Source organism: Mycteria americana, chromosome 3 (genome assembly GCF_035582795.1).
Source record: "Mycteria americana isolate JAX WOST 10 ecotype Jacksonville Zoo and Gardens chromosome 3, USCA_MyAme_1.0, whole genome shotgun sequence".
Lineage (NCBI taxonomy): Eukaryota > Metazoa > Chordata > Aves > Ciconiiformes > Ciconiidae > Mycteria > Mycteria americana.
Genome location: NC_134367.1, coordinates 105401587 through 105426061, shown reverse-complemented (window position 1 = coordinate 105426061; position 24475 = coordinate 105401587). Strand labels below are relative to the sequence as shown.

Genomic DNA, 24475 nt, shown 5'->3' with positions numbered 1-24475 from the left:
ATGTCCTTAGGGAGTTTCAGAACACAAAGTTGCAGAGTTATACTCAGAACTCTTTGTTGCTTGTGAATGTAGAAATCAATGTACGTTACTTTCAGTTTGTGGGGGTTGGTTGGTTGGTTGGTTTTTTTTTTTTTACTTTTTGTAACTTCTCTTGTTGACATATCATCCAACGTTCTTACTTTTCAGCAATGTAGTTCATCTGATATTTTTGTGAAGGGAAAATTATTTGGAGATACTGTACCAGAAAGCTTCCTTGCAGCCTACTCATTCTCTTGGCAAACTGGAGAATTCTGGCAGCAGAATACAGCATTTTCTGATACAAAGAAAAAAAAAAAGCTACATCTGTAAACAAATTGAATTTTGCATAGACTTTTGTTCATCTAATCTTTTTAGTTTAATATTTACTATATATGTAAATAAATAGAAGGGAACACAGACCATCTATTAATTTGGCTTCTGTTAGAAGGGTCCTCTTATAATCTTGATTGGGCACAGTGCTTTCAGTACACTCTCCAATCAGCATTCAAATAGGGAATGCTAAGAATCAAGCTAGTGCAGAAAAGCAATGTCTGCTGGGGGAAGACATGCCACCTGCAGATGCTGACAGAAGTGGGGAGAGGAATGCTGAAGCCCCTTAAAGTTCCTAGCCTGTCTTGCGTTGAAGGCTTGAGAATGGAGAATGAAAATTCTATGGGATGTTATCTTTAAAGATGCAGAAGAAGGTAAGTGTTTTACATTTAGAGCTGACAATTTAAAAAGAACACAACAGTTTTTGAGAATTAAACATGTTTCAGAAATGAGTAAAACATTTCCGAGAGACTTGTTAGGCCAATTTTCATAGTGATTTTCTTCTAGACATGGTTGTTTGCATAATTACCTCAAAATATAAATATCTAAGGATAGATTTGCATTCACAGTTGCTGCGACTGAACATGCGATACCTGACAACAGATACAAGTTCGGATGTGCTTTAATATTTGCAAGAAAAATTCTTTTACAAAAATGGCAGTAGAGTCATTCCATGTATGTAATCAAAGCATATGATTTATTTTCAAGACAAGCTATTTCTTGAAAAACTTGCTAATTTTTTTTCCTGTTGTTCAGTAGTTATTAAGCCTTTCCTCTCATGTAGCTGGACATCCAAGAAGCTGGTTATTTTGAGGAAATCTGAATATTTTTTCCATAGTAGGTAAATATCAGGACTGTGTTCTTCCCGCATTTAATCACTTACCAAAAACGTTCATAATATCATGTGTTCCTGTGCCAGGGACAGACCATTATCTATTAAGGACAGGAAAAGTCATTCCAACTTTACTGCATTAATTTAGGATTGCGCAGTAACCCTATACATTCTGCAACCTGAATTCCCTAGTAGTAATCCTTGGTTGTTTTTTTTATACGATAGGCACACTAAATTTGACATTACTAATGTCAATAAATAGTAATACTAATTACTAAGAAAAAGAATCCTTTCTTCAAGAAGCTGGCCCAAGGAGAGTAGAGATTCTTGACCTTAAAAGAAGGGTAAAGTTTTCAAAAGGAATGTGAATCTGAGAAATTGTGGTGATATTAATGATATTGGTAATTTACCAGTTACCTTTGTAATATATTTAAAGAAATATTTAATGTTTCAGTTTGTTGTACTGCTGTGATGTTGCACAGTGCCTACAGTACCTTAGTGCCTTAATGTTACTAATGCTAAGGACCCTGAAGCCCCTGCGGCAGTGTTTTCCAGAGCCTCTCTGGAAGTATTTTCTGTTATAGCTCTCATGTTGTTATTCTTGGCTTATTTTTCTCATGGCCTTGCACCTGCAAACCCCAATAGTGTTGTTACAGAGGGTCTTCATGGGAGCAGCTACGATGCTGTGAGAATTGTCTCTCCCCACCAGATCTTTACCTCCCCAAACCTAGTACACAACAAAGTCGATAATAATAATTTAAATGCTTGATAAGTATTATCCATTAATCTATGTACGCAGATGTTTAGTGACCAATCAGCGTACAACACTTGCACCATGTTAACATACTCCACGCAGCACAAATAGGATCATAAATGGGAACAACCAACAGGCAGTGTGAGCAGTTCCCAAAGGAAAGTAGACAGTGGCAGAGGGACAGCATGGCAAAAATCATCATCCCCACCGTGAGCAACAGCATTGACATATTTGTCATTGCCACCTGCTGCACCAGAGACACACCCTCCCCACTCCCAAGGTAGGATGCTTTTGTGGGAGCCCTTAGCTGCTTTTCCAAGTCAGCCATTCAGGAGATTTTTCATATTTCATCCTCTTCCTCCCTTGTTTCCTCTGTCTATCTCCTTAGTTTTAGCTACAGACCTCACTAATAAAACTCACTAGTCCTAAAGATGTTTGAGGGGGAAGAAAAGGGGATGCATGATCCATTTTCAAATAGTCATGTTTAATCTGTTCACTAGAGCAGGACTTAGGGGTATTTTGGCACTGAGTAATGTGCCATTTAAAGTTTGATTTGCATGGCTAGAAAACTCATAGTTTTGCATGCACTTTGGAATGATTATTGGGTAATGTTTAGTCAGGCTTCAGTACATTTTGAACAGCTTCACAATACACCACCTACTAGCATGATTTCCTTCAGCACTGGATATGCTTTTCTTTTCTATTCCTTGGTACAGGTGTCTCAGAGGAAAGCGAAGTGAAAGCAGTCTCTCTCTAATTTCTACATTGGACTGTTTCTTTGATGATTACTCTAGCATCAGACTGCAGATAATGTTTTAATTGATCTTCTGCATCTCTATTCACATAATTATGTTTCTGTCACATGTATACGGCTCTGTTTCTATATTGTACAGTGTAATTTTTTTGCTTTCATGTTATAAAGCAGACGCATAAGGCTGAACCCCATTTCTGTGAGGAACTTATTATCAGTTCTTACAGGCTGAAATGCCTAGTGACTGCCAATAGCAGGATAGTCTCTGAGACCATCCCTGCTCCCTTGGAATAGTCTAGGGAATAATAGCAATCTTCTGGAGATGACACTGGTAAACACTATTGAGTAAAAGGGAATTTGCCAATCAGTTCTCCTGTGAAAACAGTCTTTTGGTTAATGAATGTCTTCTAGAGTTTTTAATCCACATGAAGGCTGAGGAAGCTACATTGACAGTGCTTAGGTATCTATGGTAAATCCTAAATGCAAAAATACAGTTTATGACGTTGGACACAAAATGATTGGTGTCAACGATGTAAATACATGACCCAAACAAACTCTATATAATCTTATTAGAGCTTTCACAGATGAAGAAATTGCGATTGGATACTTTTATGTGTTGGTTTCAAACAAATATGCTTCTCTTTAGAGACTAATGTAAAACCTGTCTATTTTCTCAGGTAGAGAAAGTGTGATGAAAACTGGGGTTTGGCAAGCTTTGATGAAGTTTTTATCTGAACTGTATAAGGGCAATCAAATTAGATTTTGACTGTGTAACTTCGTAGTGTTATGCCAGAAAGATCGAGATACTATGATAGGTCATCCTTTTATGTGCAGTTGATATGGCTGTTTATGTTCCTCTACACGTTTTTGCCCTAAATAGGCTAGAGGGAGCTACGCTATAAGTAAGTACAACAAACGCTCACCTGAGTGATTCTGTGGTTCTTTCAGTCTACAAGTGCATCATTTATGATGCCTCATGTAAGGTGACTGGAAAAGCTAGAAGAATGTCTTATGTCAAATAAAAATCCTAGATCAAGTTTAGAGCTTCATTCCTTCCAAAGTATTACAACTAAGTGTAATGGCATTTGACAGTATTGACATTTTTTATATGACTTCTTTCAGCTAACTCAGCATTCTGAAAAAATAAATAGTGTTCTCCCTTTGTGATTGAAAGGGTTAAATAGTACCAATTCATTACCACTCACAAAAGGATTTATTTTGTTCTCATAAATCAGTTTTATTCCACATTTTTATTATTCCCTTGGGTCAGCTGCTCCAATTGAAATCAATACAAGTGCAAGTGACACAATCAATCTAGATATTTGATTATGGATTTGAGACTCCCAGTTCTGCTCTGTGTGTTTAGCTAGTCTCCTTCTGATAGTGTCCCTGGAGAATGGAAAATTCTTATTGGCATCCATGAATTATGGGCATAGATTCAGAAACCAGATACTGTGATAATCTCCATTTATGTACTGCTGCAGCTAGAGAAACAATGTTCTAACCATGGAAAAACAAACTTGAAGATTTTAAGGCTAACTGTTTCTGAATTTTTTTTAGTGTCTAAAATCTCTCCTGAAATAAACTTCATAAAGTCTCATCATTTGTTTATAAAACCCCTCAAACAAAATGGATTAAATCAATGATTATATGCTCTATCATCAGCTTAACATCACAAGTACAGCAAATGCTTTGGCTATTTGATGCCTTCTGGTCATTTATAGACAAGGCGATGTTATGCCGCTTGGGGTACTAAACTGTGCTGGGATGCTTTCTCCAGTTCATGTTGGGGTAAGAGCACCTGGACACTGGAAGCCTGTGTGAAATGCACATAAGTTGGTTCTACTCATAGAATGCTTTCCAGAGTTGGGTGGCCTCACCGTATTTTATGATTTCTTTAGGTCATGGACTGAGTTTTTACCGTGTGTCCCTACAACACTTAGTGCAGTGTGTGTGGGAGTCCAGGACTCCCCTTGGTGCTGTTGCAGCAAAGTGAGTTACAGTGCGGATGACTATACTTACAGCAGAGATTTAACACTCTACTGAATACTCTGTTTTAACTGGAAGGTCTAAATGAGACAGACTCAGTTGCAAGGCTCCTTGGACATTTCTATGTTTATGAAAGAGTAGTGAGAAAACCTAAAACAGTAATTCAAATAAAAAAGTTTCTCCCCGACAGTTTCATCTACAAATACAGAGTTTTTAAGTTGAAAGCCTCGTGGCACTGAACTGGAAGCTCAAAAGGGTAGATGAGACCACACACAAAATGTTCTTCTCTGCCTGCCATCGTGACAGAGCCTAATCTCAGCTGTAGTCATTAACTATCTGTGCTAACTTTCTTGTATGAGCTCCCCCATCAAGCTGTGGGCTTTATTCATATTTCAGTCCATAGAATTAATGAGCATATAAATGCACATTCCTTTGTGTTTGTAACATTAATGATCAGTTATTTCTACTGACACGAACATGCTTTCATCGTAATGATTACCCCTGCTTTGCCTTAGGGTTCTTGAAATATTGTGCAAATTTTCATAGAATCATAGAACAGCTGAGGTTGGAGAGCACCTCTAGAGATCATCTAGTCCAACCCCCCTTCTCCAAGCAGAGTCAGTTGGAGCACATTGCCCAGGACAGTATCCAGTTGGGTTTTGAACATCACCAAGGATAGAGACTCCACAACCTCTCTGGGTAACTTGTTCCAGTGTTTGACCAACCTCATAGTAAAAAAGTTTTTTTCTTAGACTGAAACAGAATTTCTTGTACTTCTGTATGTGCCCATGCTCTCTTGTTCTGTTGCTATATATTGCTGAGAAGTGTCTGGCTTCTTTACACCCTCACATTAGATATTTATACACATTGATCAGGTCCTTCCCCCTCCAGGCCTTCTGTTCTTGAGGCTGAACAACCTCAGATCTTTCCAACTCTCTTTGTGTGACAGATGCTTCAAGCCCTTAATCATCTTTGCGTGGACTCCACTCCAGTAAGTCTATGTCTGTCTTGCACTAGGGAGCCCAGAACGGGATGAGCACTCCAGATGTGTCTCAACAGGGGTGAATAGAGATGAGGGATCCCTTCCCTTGGCCTGCCGGCAACGCTCCTCCTAATGCAGCGTAGGAGGCTATTGGACTTCTTTGTCGCACGGACTCATTGCTGCCTCGTGTTCAACTTGTTGTCCACCAGGACCTCCGTGTCTTTTTCAAAGCAGAAAAGCTGCTTTCCAGCGTCCGCCTCCAGCCTGTACTGGGGGCCAGCTCAGGGTGATGGACAAAACATTCAGCATCTGCATTCTGTAAGGCTCAAGACAGTCTAAGATAGCTGTACCAAATTTAAGCCTATGAAAAGTCACAGAAGGTGCTTTTGCCTGTTTTATAGTGAGGGAAACTGAGCTGCCAAAGAAACAACTTGAGTAATGCAGTCAGAAACTACATCTGGGTCTTTGAGCTTTCAGATTTCTGCTATACGTGGCCATAAGAACTTTCATCTTGTTCTTTAAATGTTTTCTATTTTTCAGTCTTAAAACTAAAGGCTTCTTTAATTACCAGGGAAAAAGGAAAAAGCTAAAGTTTTTTGATGCAGATAATGTGAACTGTTCATTATTTATAGGAAAATGAATGTTTTGGATTCATAGTTTTGCCAGTTTGCCACAGGGCTTTTAAACTACCCATCCTGTCTCATCCAGCAACTCCACCTAGCCCATGAGAATGAAGGTTTCCTGTGATAAGAGGGACTTTAAGTTTTGGACTCAGTTTGATGGACTGAGAACATGATAAGTCCTTAAAGTCCTTAGGAATAATACATCTGTCAACTCAGGAGCAGAGGAACAAATAGTGGTTCAGGAGATTGAGGCACAAACACAGCCCCTGCCTCCCCCCCCTCCGCCCCGCTTTGTTGAAAAGAGGGGTATGGCGTCAAAGCACAGAAACCACTTCATAAGATCAGTATAACAATCGGGATGACAATTGGAAAACAGTTCATTATTACAGGTCTTAGGAAAAGAGAGTCACCAATAATGATGGGGAAAGATTTTTAGCTGCTTTTTATTGGGATAATCAAAATAATGGAAAGTCACATTTTTTTAATTCTGAATACTGAGCTAGAAATAGTGGGAAGGCAAAGAGGGAGAGAAGAAAAATCTTAGCTGCGAGGAAAGGGTAGCTTGTGCGGAAGTTAATGAGGCTGAAGAATAGGCAAAACTAATGGACAAAAGAATGAGCTTACCGAAGAGGAAGTGTGCATTTTGACAGAATTTCCCCCAAAAGACTTGGTGCCAGAGAGCCAGGAACCAGGACAGGGACAGAAAATGGTGCTCAGTGAGGATGACACCAAGGGAAGGATGAGGAAAGGGGGTGAACAAGTGAGTTTTTGTTCCATTTTGGTTTTGCTCTTCTGACAATTTTTTCTGTGGCCCAAGATAACGTGCTTAACCTCTGTATGCTCATACACATATAAAGCAGGCATAAAAATAACTGTAAGTTGTTGTGCTAGTTAACTAAGTAATCTTTGTGTAATTCTTTAGATCCTCATATGAACTATTCCTTGACCTGCATTTTTTTCTGCCTTTATTCTTTGAGTAGTCTTCTGCTTCTATCTGTTTGAATATTGTGGAGCAACATGCTCTCTAAGTAAAAGAGGTTATCAAGGCCTGTGTGTACACAGTGGAAACTGTATAGATTGGCAATAATATTTCAAAGCATGACACAAAGCCTTAAACTCACCCAAAAAAATACCTTTTGCCATGTATTAGCACACAATATGTAGTGTACTTTTGTGATTGAAGCGATTCACGTTATCTTGAAATAGTGATACTGAAAGAAAATAATAGCTCATTAAATATTTGAGATGATAAGACTTAAGTGTTTCAGGTTTAAGTACCTTCTAGGTGGAAATCTCTCTGCATTTCACAAACCAGGGTCCTGTAATATCATTTAAGTTCAAACAAATCTGGGGGTAAGATGAGCAGTCAGCCAATTTCTAGGACACGGCAAATAGGAATAGGTAGAATTCTGTTTTACAAAGGTGTCCCAATTGTTGAAGTTCTGTAAGAAGACAAACAGAGAAGTATAAGGAAGGTGTTTTTTTACCAATATCTTCTGTATAATGATGGCTAGCTGTTGATGATTAGGGAAAGAAAAGCTATTTTTCACTAGCATGGCCTCCTTGCTTCCTGAAGTTAGCAGCATAGTTGTGTCAATGTGTTTGTGATACGACACATTAGACTGGTTATGTTTAATAGTCAGCAATGCAATGATAGTAATAAAAGTATTTGGTAATTTGGAAAAGATTGCCCATACATATGAAACATGAGCTTTTACTGTTTTAATACACAAAAAGGAAACATCTCAATTTATTACCTTTCCCTTAAAAACATTAATTTTGATCCAGATGGAAGAGTACATGTAAATGTGGCAATTTCTGGAAAAAACCCAGTTTTTAAATGTGAGATGAATGCGGTTAGTTTGTATTATTCCTTTATTCCATTGCAGTCTTTGTCATGAGAATGGTTTCATGTTGTACCATTTCCTGCGCTCCTTACAACCTTTGTCACATGAATAAGATATCAGAACGCTAATGACTAATATACAGTATTCTGTGTCTGCTGATACTATACTGTACTACCATGACCTTTGCAATATTATGTATTCTGATTGGCTGTCCATTTCACCTCTTCCCCACAAGTTAATAAGGCTGTAAAAAGGAGAGAACTTGAAATGGCCAGCCAGTCAAATTACAGAATATTGAAAAGGTCAGAGCAGTACAGCACACAGAAAAAAATTACGGAATATATGAGGCATTAAAATTCTTGTGACAATGATTATAACAAGAATGGAAAAGGATACCCATTTATGTTATTTCAATCTAGTGAACCCCATAGGATGATGGACCCAGGATAGCAGTAATTTACGCACCAGCAACCCACAGCAGCTTTATTCACCTATTTACAGTAGCACTCAGTAACAGGAATGCGCGTCTGCTTGGCAGCCCCCTTCAAAGTGTCCACGCAAAACCATAGTGAACCTTCAAACACCAAATACTCACCAGCTAGAGTGTTATGTGAAGCTTCCCACTTTAAAAAAATTATTTTCAATGGAATATGTATTTATGTATCTTTTTAATGTACGCATGTTTTATTACTTGACTTTGTTTCAAGTACACATAGGTTTTAAGTATGTGTATGGATATTCTGTAGCCCTAATTTCTTCATTTGGATGTTTTCCTGAAAAAACTGAGGTACTTTGATCTGGTATAAACTAGGAATAAACTGGGAACAGCACAGCTTTTTCTCAAATACCAGACTTAGCCAAAGAAGTCCCTCAGAAATATTGGGGGAAATATGGAGAGCCTTATGAACAGGAAGGCTAGTAAAAGAACAAAACCATCACAATGCAAAAATATGGAAGGATTAAGGAGCATGGGGAAGCCTTTCAAGTCTGCAAAGGGTTTAGGTTTTTTTGAGAGTCTATAGGACATGGTGGCTCTGAGCCCCCTTCCATCTGAATTCATCTTTTGGTAAGGGTGCTTGAGTGTCTAAGTATTGAAGGACGTGGTGAGCCAGTTCTAGGAGTTTGTTTTTTGCTTCCTTGCTTAGGTTGTTCGTGTGAGGTATGTCTTGAGGGGATCTTTCTTGTTGGAGCGCTGGTGACTGTTCATGGTAGAAGTTACGAGGCAGAAATGTGCAGTAACAAGGAGGTATTCTGGTAGAAACTACTTGTCTGAAGTAAAACAATGTCTCTTAGGACTGTACCAGTGTCTGAGGCAGCTGCTCTTTAGTATTGCAGCAGACTTGCTGGTAGGCTACGGTAAGACCTGTGAGCAGGATGGAGAGAAAAACACACGTGAAAAGTGGAAAAAGAGAGGCCTCATCCATTTATACTCACAAATAGCGTCCACACTGAAGCAGTCTAGGCAGGAATGGCACAGAGCGATATGACAGGGTTATCTCTGTATCGCTTTCTATCAGGCTGAACCTCTGTCTCTGCATTTTCCAGCCCACTGAAAGCAAAGTTTAAGCAGTGAGAAGTGGCAAAGCTGCATATTGCAAGCTATCCCCAGCAAGACCTGCATTTTAAAAATGTTCTTCTAATATTTTACTTGCCAGTAGCAGTAAGTTGCTTGGCTGGCAACCGGGATAAAACCCCTTTTGTCTGTGTAAAATTCAGCTTGGGAAACTTGCAAGTGCACCTCAGCCTTTTGTTAGAAGCAATGAAAGATTTTGAATTGCTATGTTGTCTGACTCATTGTAAATTTGCAAGTTCATTTTTGAGCTGAATAAAATGGTTATGTAATTACATACTTCTCCTAATTATTGAGTAATTATATACTTCTTATAATTGCCGAGTAATCACTCTGCTATAACTAGAATTTAATGTTACAACTAATTGTATAATTACTGTATATTAATGTTGTTATCCAGGCAACTTGGAATAGAGTGTTATCCTTTTAATTTCTTTTCTGTTACTCGAAACTGTATTTGTAAAAATATAGTATAGTTAGCCATTGGAAGAAAGATTAATAGTGGAATAAAAATATCAGCAGGGGAAGTACATACTTTCATTCTGGGCTCAGGTGGATGAGAATAAAAATATTAGCATGTTAAACTCTACTGTAGATAGATAGAAAAAGTTGAATTTTCTCATGAATTGGGCACGTATATTGCTATTAGGGAGCCTACTTTTATGCTTGAGGTTTGAATATATCCTATGTGCCTTGATCTGTCAACACTGGATTTTTAAACTTTCCTACACATTGTAGGTGAAACATTTCAAAAACGCATCTCTTCTCACAGCCAGAAGAGTCCTTAAGTGTTTCGTGTCAGTGGGACCTTAAGAATGTATGTCAGTTGACCGTTTCTAATGGCTTTATTGTTGTTAATAAAACAATAGGTCCATACAACAGTCTCATGTTGTTGGGTGGGTGTCGCAAATAGTGGGTGTCGCAGCCAGCCTCGTGGTGCACAGAAAAACTGTGAGAGATAATGGGAGAAACGTGCTTTGTTGGATTGTATCTACTCCCAAATCACACACAGGGACAGTTTCACAAAGATGCTGAAGGAGGGTTTGATACACAATTTAAGAGCTGAGATCACGTAACGCAGATGCGTTTTTCTAGTGCTGGCTGAGTAGCCTGAGTTCCTAAGAGTAATCTCAGACAAAATAACTTTGCTCTGCAGAATTGGTATGTCTGTACGTGGCATGTGTAAAATGTGGTTGTTCTTGCATGATAAGAAGCTTTGCCTCCATTGCTCAGGCTAATGTAGAATTCAGAATCCAAAATAAATCCATCAGGCTTCATGAAATTATTCTACATTCACACAACTGTATTCTCTTTGGCAGTCTGGTGCTATGGCATGGTGTAATCCAGGTAGAATTTGAGCAATGAGGAACTAGACTACAAGGCAGATTTATAAAAAGAGTTTTATAAAACTCTCCCCCTCCCCAAAAACTCAGAAAGTAAGTTTGCCATATGTTACCAGCAGAATAACTGTAAACACCCTTTGTGCAGCTCTGTGAACATCAAAATAATGGAATGGCTTGGACTTGTACCATAAGTGAATCACAGATTGTTTATAGGAATCCCCAAATTAGAGCAAAGTCCAGATCACCCATTCATGGTAAAATGTAATGAGAGCGTGACTGAAATGTACTGCATATGCACATGTTAGTGCACTTCATAGAAATATGGAATATTTGAAAAAACTGTTTCAGGTTTTATAACATTTCAGTTTTAACAGTTCATTTGAAACTTGTATAAAAACGAGTAAACCCAGTGAGTTTCACTTAAAAAACTTAATTAAAAGAGAGTTTCTAGGGTTTTTTAAAAGCTATCTTATTTAGATTTTGTAGAGGACTCAGATGTGAATATCCAATCTTCTGCCTGTGACAATGCCTTAATTAATTTAAGATTTTTTAATAGTTATATTCTGTTGAACCTCATTCTCATACCTGTGGTCTCAGACTTGTGTGATTCTGCTGTTGTGTGTAATTCAGAATTTCCATCGACTTCCATGTGAGAGCTCTCCATGGAATGGTGGATAATAGTAACCATATTAATCATTTATATAGCACTTTATATGTTCAAAATATTGGATAATCTTTAAATGAGCTCAGCTTTGCTCTCAGATACGTGAGTGAAATCTTCATTGAGTCAAAAAAAATTGTTACTTGACATACAATTTTTTTATTTTCCAGTCTTACTTATCAGGTATCTTGAAAAGGTTTATTTTGTTATTTTTGTAAGGTAGAATATTGTCTTATCTTAAGTTTGAGATCTTAAAAGGGTTGTAAAGGACACATAGGTTGCTGCGGTGTCCTCTGATGATTTCAACTGATAAACTGAATACTTCAAATCCTTGTATTATCTTTGAGAGGACTGCAGCCCATTCTGGAAAGCATGTGTTTCTTACTGCATATGACTAATTCTTATGTATGCAATGGAGTTAGCTCATGAACTCCTAAGGTAAGTGTTTTTCTAGTGAATTCAAGAAGTTTTACCAGTTTTTCATAGGCATAAGAATTAACCTTAATGTTTTGAATTTGCAGTTATCACACAACTGTTCTAGAACATGAGTAATTTCTGAAAACTGGCTTCTGTTTGCAGTATTTGGCAGTCAGCTTTGCAACTGCATGGTTGGTTAATTTATTTTTCAAGTTTTACAAGTACCACAAACTGTTGGCAAAAGGAGGAGAAAATGGAGAATGATATTTTTTCTTCCAAATAGGTTATTTTTTGGTGTTATTGGTATCAATAGCAACTTTTCATTTGAGTAGAAACGAGACTTGCTTCGTAAAGACAGGGAATTGTAGCAGATGCAAGGTCTAACATTTGTTCTCTTCCCCCCCCCCCCCTTTTTTTTTCATAACAGCTAATGCTAATTATTCTATTGTAAATGGTACTCGGATGTTATGCAGCAGCAACGAATCCAATGTATGGGTACCCATTAAAGGACTGATTCCATTTTCTAACTACACAGTACAAGTGAATGCTTCCAACAGCCAGGGCAGCTTGATAAGTGATGCTATAACAATAGTCATGCCTCCAGGAGGTAAGTATGAAAAAGTGCTTTTTCTGTGCATGTAACAATTACACAAATACTCCGTTGAACAAAACGTTATTTATTATTGCAACTGAGGACTGGAAGTTCAGAAGAATATGTTTGCATTAGTAGTTCTTACTAACAAAATTGTTCTTTTCAGCTTCTAATTTGTCACATTGCTCAATTTAAGAACTAGAGAATGAAAATGGGTAGTTGTATAGATAACATATTATGTAGGTGAGAAGTGCATTATATACTTCATTTTTTTTCCGTGAATGGTGTTGTATTCTATCATGGATGGCTAAACTAATCTAAGAATATAAAGTCACCTGCATTTTGTAATCTGTTTTAGAATAAAAGTTAAGTGCTGACAAAGAGCACTTACTGGATAGACTTAGATAATTTGTTTAATATAAGCCATTGGTAATATATTGAGCCAGAATCCACAAAATGGTGTAGCTGTAAGAAAGTCAATTGCCATGTGCTGATTTACAGTGAATGAGGCTCTAAGACACTTTGCATGTTATCTTCATAAAAATTTGAAATAAGAGAATTGAGCAAATACTCTCTAAACGCTGTGGATGTATTTTTAATTTTTTTTTTAAATGAAGGCTGAAATTTACAGCTGATGTATATGTGTTCCTTTTGCATTCTCTTTTCATGGACATCCTAGTGAATTAGCTTTTGTTGAATAAATGCCAGTGGAAACAATGAATTTAGGGCAATTTTGAATTCTGAAGTGAGAGCCCAAAAAAACTTGATCTTGAGAGATGTGTAGGTGTAGCTGATGAGCAGGAATAGTGTAGAGTGACACACATATCGTTTGAAAGTTTTTAAAAAAAAAAAAAAAAAGAAACAAACAAAAAATCCCATAAACCTTACAGCTCAAAAATACAATTACACTTGGAACAGTTTGCTTGCAAACAGATGGATTGGTTTTGGGGCCAAACCGACAGAAAGACTTCTGAAAAATGAATAAATAAAATGCAGAGTTTTTACGACAGATTACTGAGCAAGAAGGAAAAGGTGAATTCCCTACACATTTCATACTTTTCCAATCTGATTGCCAAATTATACCTAATATTAACAAATATATGTTGTCATATTATAAATAAAACTGCATCTGAGTTTTACTTCTCACTTAAGATTGAGCAGCAAGACATGGACATTTCTAATCCCAGTGTCACACTTCAATTTTGCATGTAGAAATAACAAAATCTGGTAGTGAAAATTTTACCAAATAAGAAGGTAAAGGATCTTTAAAGATAGGCAAGGATGTGCACAGGTTTATGACAGCCATTGAGATACACTTTCTTTCATCATTAGATTGTTGTTGATTACAATTAGAAAACTTATAGCTTTGAAATTATCTTTTTTATGACCTTGTGGTAGTTTAAAAGCAATACCTCATTGATTAAATAGGTTTTAGTTCATGCTTCCTTTTAGTTAATGATCTGAAAACATATTATCCTGATTTACACATAAAATCATGCTGAAAAGCATGTGGCATTCACTAGGATATGTGTGTTTAAGTAGAATTAAATTAGCAGTGAGAGTTATTAAAGAAATCTTCCATACTATTGTCCAGTGGACTGTGATCTGTAGTGAAATGAATAATAAATGAAGCGGTGCATATGAGAGAAGTACTCTCACACACACTATATTCTCACTATATGTGTACACACACACAGACACACACACACATGCATATCTAGGACAATGTATGTTTACTTTACTATGATGTTTATTATAATGACTCTTTGCCATACAATTCCATTGCATGCTACATTATGAGTATAATGGTAATTTTATACTGGGCTGTATTCAGTGCCTTCACTTACTTTCTAAATCACTAAATGAAATCTAGATGCTACTAAAATCAGAAGGAATTTTATTTTTCACTTTTGGCCAAGATTTCACTTTGACAGAAGTTTTGCTTGATCAAAGAGTGAGAGAGGTCTCATGATATACAAAATCACAGCCTTTTAATGAGCATTAAAATGTAGCATTCTCTTTTCAAGGATAACAAAAAAAGCGGTTTCAGAAATTTGCATTGTGGGGAGTAGTTCATGGAGCTTGATGGGAGATTGTATAAGAGGGAGAGTGACACAGGACAAAGGAGTATTCCATTTTGAAGTTACTGCAGATCACTGTTTTTCGATTATGGTACAAATTTTCCTCCAGCATACACTTCTTTTGTTTCATTATTTTATTTAAAATGTATTGCACTTAATATAAAGCTCACCAAATCTTTAGTGTTACCTGATTGAATATGTCTTAATCAAGCGGATTTGCCATGCTTAAAGTCAACGCTTAAAAAAAAAAATCTTAGAAATAAGGAATATATTTTATCTGAGCTCTTGACTAAAATTGCAGTGCAGGTTCAATAGTTCTTGGAAAGATTAAAAAAATAAAAACTGAATCCAAATGTTAATCCATAAATATGAAACTTTCTTTTGACCCTTACCCTGTAGTGGTCTGGAGTTACTAATGGGGTTAGGATTTCAACTCTTAATGGGACTTGGTGCATTAGTGTTTTGTATGCATGGAATTCAGCATTCAGTTTAATAAGTGGTTGACATTGGTGATGTCCCTTAATTTGCTTAAATCTAATTGGCTCTTTTATCAGTCAAACCTGTATGGATTGGCAATTGATCAGAAAGGGTCAGCCATGACTGTGCATGTACTTAAATGCTGGAACCACCAGTTAAAGTCACTGTTGCATAATAAGAAGCTGAAACCATGAGAACAAATGATCTTCAGCGTCGGAAGGCAAAAGAAAGCAGAGAAGTTTTTCAGGATGTTCAAGTTCAGAACAAAGGCATTATGGAGTATATAAATTTTAAATACACTGCTTTTTGCCTCAAGACTTAAAGCTTTTTTTTCCAGATGAACTGAAATCTTGTCTGAAACTGTCTTTGTTACATCAAAGAACTGCATAGAAAGCTAAAAGAGATGGAAGAAGCATAAAAGGGCATAGTTTAAAATGATTAGTGACAAATTTCATACCGCAGAGGTAGAAGTAAATTTTTTTGAGTTTTATATTTTTTCCAAAAAGAATAAATTTCTTCTATTTATCTTGTCCTAAACTGCTTTGGTAGAAGTTGTAAAACATAATATACTAGCCAGTGCTTCACATTAATTTGAGGATGCCAGCCAGTAAAATATTTGGAGCACAAATTGTTTTAGAATTAATTTAATTAGGTAAATGATTTGAAATTATAACAGCGGATGTAAAACTGCAAAAATCTGGGAGCAAATTTTCTGTATGGAGTCCTTGGTTATATGTTTTTCTTCTTAATGGGTGCTATTTCTGACGTAGTGGCACATAGAGGACCCCATTAATTTAGGATTGCTTTGTAATAAAATAAGAGATGGGAAGCTAACAGAAAAGAAGGTTGCAATCACTACTGGTAATAGCTTATACTCTAGTTAAATCCATTTGTTCCCTGCCTTTGACCACAAAAGCCCTAATATGAATGAGAAGTCCTGTATGCAGAAAGGAAGAAGATAGATTATGTTGAAAAAATAGGTGCAAAGAAAGATAGCAGAGAGACACAGGCTGCTGATCAGATGGGAAGCAGGAAGGTGGAGGCTGTCATCACCTCCAAAGCACAGAAAAGGACTGGATTCCCAAGTAATGACAAGAGGTATGAAGCTTGTTGTGAATGGTAATTCTGTATCACATTGCAGAGTCGTCTCTGTGTGGTTACTTGTGTTGGGGAGTACAAACCATTAACGTGGTGCTGATTTATCTATAGCAAGGAGCCTCAAAGAATTGATATATATTCCCTATGTGAAACATAAGAGGGAAGATACTCTGAAAAAAAATATTTGCCTAAGCAGTGAAGTGTCTCTCTAATCTCTGCCATAATTTATGAAGTATGTTGTTTGTTAATATTCTGTGTCTGTGATTTGCACAACATAGGAATGTCTAGCTGGGAAAGATACCAGATTTTGCCTTGGAGTCTTAAGCACCTGCCCTTTGCTGGTCCCTTGTTTGTGTGTGGGAATCTGCATGCCTCTGCCTACAAGCTTGGGCTAGTTCTCCGCAGCAAAAAGTGAGCCTACCTACTGGTAGCTGTTGATGTTTGTTTAACATCTACAGAGGACGGTGTCCTGCAACCGGAGGATTTCAGCCACTGTTAGTTTAGGTAGCAACACCTCTGAGACTGGATATTGAACCACATCATAGGATCATTGATCTAATTATGCAAACAAATAAGAACCACATCATACAACTTCTATTCACATCTGAAAGCATTTGCTCATGCAAGTTGATCACTGAAGCCAACAGGCCTCCTTAGATGAATTAATATTCAGTAAACAAAGCAAACTGATGCTGTTAGGCCAGAATTATTTAGGAAGAAAAATCAAACCTGAATATGCTAGAATTTTCCCTGGGAGACAGGTTTGTTTTCCCATGATGCTCAGTATCACATTAAGAGTCACACCATAAAACTTGTTTTGAGATCATTTCCTTTACTTCAAATTTCAGGTATTTCTGAGATATTAGTTGTTTTTCTTATTTCTCTCCTTTTTTCTATTCTTTCTTTCCTTTTTTTTTTCCTGCCCCCCCCCCCCCCCCCCCCCCCCGTAGACTTAGACTAAAATCCAACAGGATCCTTTTGTTCTGTATCTTCTGTTTCTTTTTCATTTTTCTTCTCTTACATTCTCTTATGTCACTTCTTGTAAAGGTATAACAGTAAAAACAGAATTTAAAAATGGAAAACAATAAATGAAAGGTAGTTTAGGAAAAAATAAGCTTCTGGCATGATTCTATTTTATTCATTGTGAAAAAAATATATTTAAATATGTGTATCTAAATATATAAATATGAAAAAATGTATATTGTGAAAAAATTCCAAATTCTCAAACATTTGCATGATGTCTCTGTAAATTCAGAATAATATAATCTCCAATTTTGATGAAGATCAGGAAATGTTTTAAACAAAATTGTTGCAAACAAGTCAACGGGAGTGGGGGGTGCTAACAGAAAGTTCTTAATGAAAAATTGTGGCCATATCTTTTCTAGGGGTAGTTTAAGGAGAGAGCAGGATAGAGTAGGGAGGGGGAAAGAGGTCTCCTACGTCTCTCATCCATGACCTAGCTAATTAAAGAGTGTCAGTGGCAAGCTGTGTAAATTGCCCATTCCAGTTCCTATTGTCCAGAAAGATGATTTCATGGGGATATAAGGGTAGGATTGCAATAGCGCTTGTGTGGAAAACTGGGAGTTGTTCTAATGAAACAATAATTCTTCTCTAACCTCTGCAGTATTGAACTGATTGTCATTTTCATTAGTTCTACTTTCTTCTTTTATTCCCCTCTCCCAGTCTGTTCAGCACATCTTTCAGTGAGCTCATACTGTGTCTATTCTTGGTTTTGGGTGGGTGTTTTGGGTGGAAAGAGAAGAGAGAAGTAAGTCTCATTCCTGAAAGGTTGTGTCTTCAGACTCCGGCAATGGGAGGCACAGAGGTGCCCACTCTACTGCTCACTTTTCTAAATTGTAGCCAGCTGGGGCTCAGCCTAACTCCACACATCATAAAGGACCGCCTCAAGGTGGCTTTAAATTGAACCCTAGTGTAAGTCCCTACTCATAAAAGTGGAGATCGCCAGAAGGCAATGACAATCTAGCTGTCTCGTTTTTCTTCTGATTGCCTCCTTGCCTTTGCCCCTGCACCCTGTCCTTTTGGGGCTAGGCAGATCTCCCATAGTTACAGCGATGCTGTTTCAATGTTCCAGACAGAGGACACCTGTGTTTGCCAGCTCTTAGGTTGCTTTCTATCTTCCAGAGCTGCATGAAACAGTTAAAGCAAGAAGATCAAAACCGCAATTGTAGCTGCCTAGAACGTGGATGGTTTTGCTTGCTTGGGGAGTGCCGGATGAGACATGGAGAACCGTGCAACAGCTTGAAATAGCCAATTGATCGTCTATAAGCAGGCAATTAACCTCATTGTAGAGGTCTCACTCCAGGTCTTTCCAAAACCTTAGCCTTAGCATGAGGTCCCAGCGGTACTTAAGATCTCTTGGAAGAAATCTGCAGTAGAGCAGATTTTGTGCTGGAAAACTACAGCTTGATTGTACTTCTGAAAAACAGAAGAATATATAAAAGTGGGAAAAATCGGCTGCTGTGGAATTTAGCAGCAGATCATTATTTAAAATGATTACCTACCATCACATAAACCTATTTCAGACCAATTTCAATTGTACATTAAAAAAGGACACAATTTAGATGAAGTATGCAATTTTTATATAATCTTAAGCCTATTCATGGTGGTTGTTTTTTTTTCGTTCTGTGTAAATCTGAACTAGACTGTCCACTACTCTAATTAAAGTCAACATTCTTTATGTGATAAATTAGGTTATTCTGTTGAAGGAATTCTACAATAAAATGACATTGAAATTCCTAGTGGAAACATGCAGAAGACATTTGAAAAATCACACCATGAATTTTGTCATTTGAACCATTTTCCAGATATATGCAAGTATTAGAAATTGGATCAATTTTTATGTTACTTTGCTACTATGATTTGCACTGCTTTTCTAAAAAGCTCACTTTATTATGTTTATTTTTGACAACTCCTGCCCCTATAGTTTCCAGAATAAAATAGCATTTTCTTTAATGGTCAGCAAAGGCAAATGTGTCTGTGGGTTGTTTTGGTTTTTTTTTGGTTTTTTGGTTTTTTTTTTCCCCATTTCATTCTGTATTTTCTGCACTTGAAGTATCTAGATTATGGAAGTTAGCCTGCTGATCATAAAGCACTTGAGTAAAGCGGCAAGGTTTTTTTGAGGTACTTTGCACAGTTGAGGAAGCTTTGAAGTTCCTCTGTTTGCAATGAACTCTGTAAGCCTCCAGCAAAGTTCTGTCACCCTGTTACATATTTGTCAGGTTTTCATATTTAAAAAAAAAAAAAAAAAAAAAAAAGCTTAAGGGGGGAAAAATTAAGGGTCTCTTAAGATCTTGCTGAGGGTGAAATGTAGAGGGAATCAAATCATTATTCTTTTCCTCTCTTTAGCTGGGAACAAAACCAGAGATTATCTTTCTTAAACATCATGGCTATAAAAGTGCTTTTGCTTTTTTTGCTGGTTCCCTTTATGGTTAAAAATAACCCCTATTAACTCTTATTTGGGAGTTTTCTGTGTAGTTTGGAAACAGATCTGAAATTGAATTTAAAAAAATCTTAAACTTTGTACCTGAATTCTTAAAACATTTTGCAGAATTAAAATATTTTTCCTCCATATAGTTAATTATTTGTTCTCACGGTGTTTTAAGTTGACTTTTCCCTACTTTTTCCTAGTATAGTGCTCCTCATTATGTAACATCTATGCAGTTATCTTTGGGCTAGTTGGCTGAGTACCTAAGGAGAAATAAGCTTCTCCATAAAGACAGAAAGGGAGAGAAAAGGGAAGTTGAGTGAGAATCGGTCTTTAGAGTCACTGTTTCTCCTCTGGTGTCCCTATAATGCAGTTTTGTTGTATGCTACCCTCTTTCTTACAACAAAGGTTGTAAGAGGGAATCAAATCACTATTCTGTTATAAGAGTCTATAGCCCTTAGTGATTCCTGACATTTGACAGTTTTTCCTCACTGTGCTTTTCTTCCTGAACACTTGTTTTTGTGTCTGCATGCATGTGCAGATGCACACACACAAATATGTGTATGATATATTAGTATATGCATGTTCATGTATACATGCTGGATTTTTGTCTTTTTTTCTTTGGATCTGTATGCAGGTCTTAGTTATTCTTCTGACAAAGAAATACTATGCTCTTAGATTAATTCCAGATCAGTAAAATAAGAGAGAAAGGGAATTCATGTATTTCATGTTACAGTGGGATACGTCCAGTATTGAATTATATTAATTCTTACCATTTGTATACGGACATGTTTACTTTTATGAATTTTACAAATATTTACTAATTCAGCTTTCCAGTAGGCTTCTGAAGTGACCGAGGATTGTTATTCCCATTTTACAGATAGATAGAAAGACCGGCATTTGTTAGCAAGGGAAGGTAAAAGAGACTTTTATATTCATCCTCATGCTGAGAAGTATAATATACATGTCAGAAAGTTTGTCAGCCTCTCTTCTTGTCCCTCAGCTCAGACTGAGGGATTGCCTCTCTATGAAGGGTGTCACCGTAGTTGAATGCAGCCACTGTGTACATTCAAAATACATGAATTCAGGTTGACTGATTTTAGATTTTAGATTATCTAAACAGCTCTAAATAGAACATGTAGAAAAAAAAAGAAGTTGAATGAGTGAAGAGATGGCATTATATAAAGAAAGAATACTTCTCTCGTCTCTCTTTTTCCTTACACTGAAGTTGTGAGTGCTCTTACATACTAAGAAGCCTATTTGACAGGGTTATTCGTAAGGAATTGATAGTGCTGTCCAAAAAATTCAACAAGATGTTTCTGATGGTTGTAATCTGAATTAAACAGCTGTAAATTTTCTGTGATGAAGATTTAGCCTTTTCGGTCTATGTTTTAAAAATGACCAAAGGAGAGGAAGTTTTCCCTGCCTCTTTACTTTTTGTCAAAAGATTGAAGAAAATCTGCATTGCAGAGAGTAAGTATTGCCAAGGTATTACCTTTACCTCAATATGGTGAATTGTATGTGCAGACTGGAGTAAATGCTGTGACATGTCTTGTGGCATATAAGGCAAAACACAGTCAGCCTGGCTTGGGTTTGAATAAAACGTGATGGTGTTACTAAAACTTTTAATCAATTAGGCTACTCAATTTTGAACAAGAAGACAGTAGCCAAGGTCTTTTCAGTAAAAATACTTCGGAACAGATCATTCACTGTTGTATATAGACACACTTCCACCAATTCCAGTGGATTTATGTGTTCTTCAGCATTATCTGAGGAAACGAAGCCAAGAGTTAATTCGTATAAATGGTTTATTTGTTAAAAGTATCTAGAACAGGACATTAACTGATGAGTAGCTACTTAATAATGCTGTACGAACATTGCTATGTGGATGGGTCGGGTATAAAAGGTTGTAATCCTTTTACCCTATCCAACAGATAAGTCAACTGTATATTTTGCATGGATTATTTCCATGTGTGAATAGGCTTGTCTGAATTGCTTTTTATTCACCTTAAATATTAAATATTTTGCTTCAGCGAATAACACCTGGATCATATTTCTGTCAATTGAAATGCTATTTTTAGTGGGGGACCAATCCATAAAAACAGTTAGGGATTTTTGCCACAGTTAGGTGGAACGGAGGTGTCACCTTTCATATTCTGTCATAGCTTATCTCTGTTAGAGCACTGCCTGAAAAAAGGAGATCTGGATTATTAATCCTAAACTGACTAACATTCCCATCTCCTTCTTGCCGGGCAGCATACTAATCTCTAGGTTCATAAGCAAGGAAGGCAGAATACTGCCCATCTGTCCTGTTGAAACTCTACTACTGGGGGGGGGGGGGGGGGGGAAGAGAAGTTTTATTTACTGTGGGAGAAGACAGAGCAGGTACTACTGTAACCCAGGGCTAAAGACACTTCTCTGGTCAGGGTGAGGCAGTGTACATGTCAGCAGCAAAGAGGGCAAGAGGAGCAGGTCCTGAGTTCTGGGCATTTGTGGATCTGGACATACGTTGTTCATCAGCGCTGATACTCAGCATGAGCATCAGAATGTGATCCTATTGCTATTTTCTAATACAGCTTAATTTATTGATACTGCAGCTGTTGAACTAGACTGTAACGTGAAGTGACAGCCATAGCATTGCAGTTGGCAATTTTGAGAAGTGATAAGAATTCTTGTTTACTCTGTAAACGTGATAGTTCAGATTTGTCGGCCTTGGCTTCATGTGTTACATAAGAGAATAATACACACTGCTTTGTTGTTATTTTCCTAATTATAATAGTTTTATTTCCAGAACTAAATTTTTTATTCTGCTCTTTCCCATTGTGCAGATTACCCCCCTGAGAGTTTCACGTGTTGATCAATGGCAGGATTTGGTTATATAGGAAAAAACACTCCGTACTGTTAATGATGACAGATACAATTAAATTAATTCTCTGCCATCTCCTTTGATGTACACAGATTTTCTCCATTAATATTGATGAATTTTAGAGTCACAAGCACATGTTGGGAGGGGAGCAAGCCCCTGAATGTTGTATTTTGCTCTTTGTGGCGCTGACTATATCACTTTATGTCTAAATGTAAGGAAAGCTGCTGACAGTTTTGATATATTAAATTATAACTGAGAACTAATTCAAGGATCAAAGATGCTCTTTGGGAGAGCTCACTTTACTGGTAGGAAAAATCATTACCTTTTTTCCCAGTCTCATATATTGGTACTGTATGTCTTGGAAATATCATTCCCTACAGTTTCTGAATCTTGATGTTTAATTTAACACAAAGGTCTTTGAGCAGCACAATGGGAGGGGGGCTTCTGCTAGTAAAACCTCGTAGAAGGAAATTGAAATGTACATGTTTTTTCTCATTTATCAAAGAAGTGCAAAAATCTAAACTGACATTTTATATCAAATGAATTATGAACTGTGTACTTTGTACCTAAGGGAACAACAACTAAATTAGACTTTTGTTAAAAAGAGAGAGAGAGGAAAAAATAGGCTTTTAATAAAATATACAGTCATTTTTGGTATTTTGTCTGAACCTGACATATGCTGTACTTTGCAGAAGAAAACTAGAGAGTATAGGCTACTTCAAAGGCTATATGCTTTGAATGCCTTAGAGTGACTTGAGAAGCAGGTTAAGATAACACACAAACCAGAGTTTCTACTTAATAAGTATTGTTGCTTTGATATTTTTGTTTTCAGCCTTGTCCAACTCAGGTGAACAGGAAAAGATAATATGCTTTTTAATAGCTTGAAGGTTGGAGCAAGGTAGTAAATGAATTTTTTTTTTTTAACTTCCATTTGTGAGAGTATGGTTGGTACTGAAAAAGACTGCCAAGGAGCAAAATTTTGGAAGACACTTGATTGAACTATAAGAGGTAACTTTTCAAAGAATTATATCCTCAGTATTTTAAGGGCATGACTTCCACTGTCTTTAGGTGAAAGCACTTCTTGCAAGCAAAAAGGAGACTCCCAGTCTGTAAAGTTAGAGTTCGTAATGTTTATGAGATTTTGTACATTCCCAATTTCTGAATTTCCTTCACAACTTTCAGTGGGAATATATTTATTTCAGTGCATTGACATAGAAGACACTTTGATATTGTTGTGATAAGCACCTACACCTTAGAGAAAATGGAAAATGAGAAGATAAAATTCCATGGTTTCTTTGACAACATATTCCCTAGTGCACTCCTATGGTGCTTTTTGATATATGAACAAAATATCCAAGAACTACTTGCTTTTCTCATATGTCATATACATATATTTCATAAAGATATATTTCAGAAGATTAGGTAAGTTAGAATATACAAAAGCTTTCGGAAACTCTGCAAGATCCTTGCAGAAAACAATGGTGTATGAACAGCGATTGTGGGAATATCATACCATGAACACAGCACAAAATCTGAAACACAATGAGACCAGCTATGTTTGTAGCTTTAGTATTGTTTTATATCAGTACCATCAGGATACTAGAACCAAAACGAAAGCTGTAATGAGATGTATTAATGATGGCACATCCTCAGCTGAGATATCCAAATGTACTCACACCCAAGGAGGCAGTGCCTTGGTCTTTGCAACCTTGAAATTCCCAGTAATGATAAAGTCATCTGATCCCTTAATATGCGAGTCTGCTGTGAAGAATGGTTTATTTATTGGTATAAACAATTGG

General features: G+C 36.9%; 1 protein-coding gene across 1 annotated transcript in view; it reads left to right on the top strand.

Annotated features, from left to right (window-relative positions):
* Positions 1 to 24475, top strand: part of USH2A (usherin) — a 396442-nt gene that overhangs the window by 224301 nt on the left and 147666 nt on the right. Inside the window, exon 37 of the mRNA XM_075496427.1 lies at positions 12545 to 12724. Coding sequence (XP_075352542.1) covers positions 12545 to 12724 — 180 coding nt within the window. The remainder of the gene's footprint in view (positions 1 to 12544; positions 12725 to 24475) is intronic.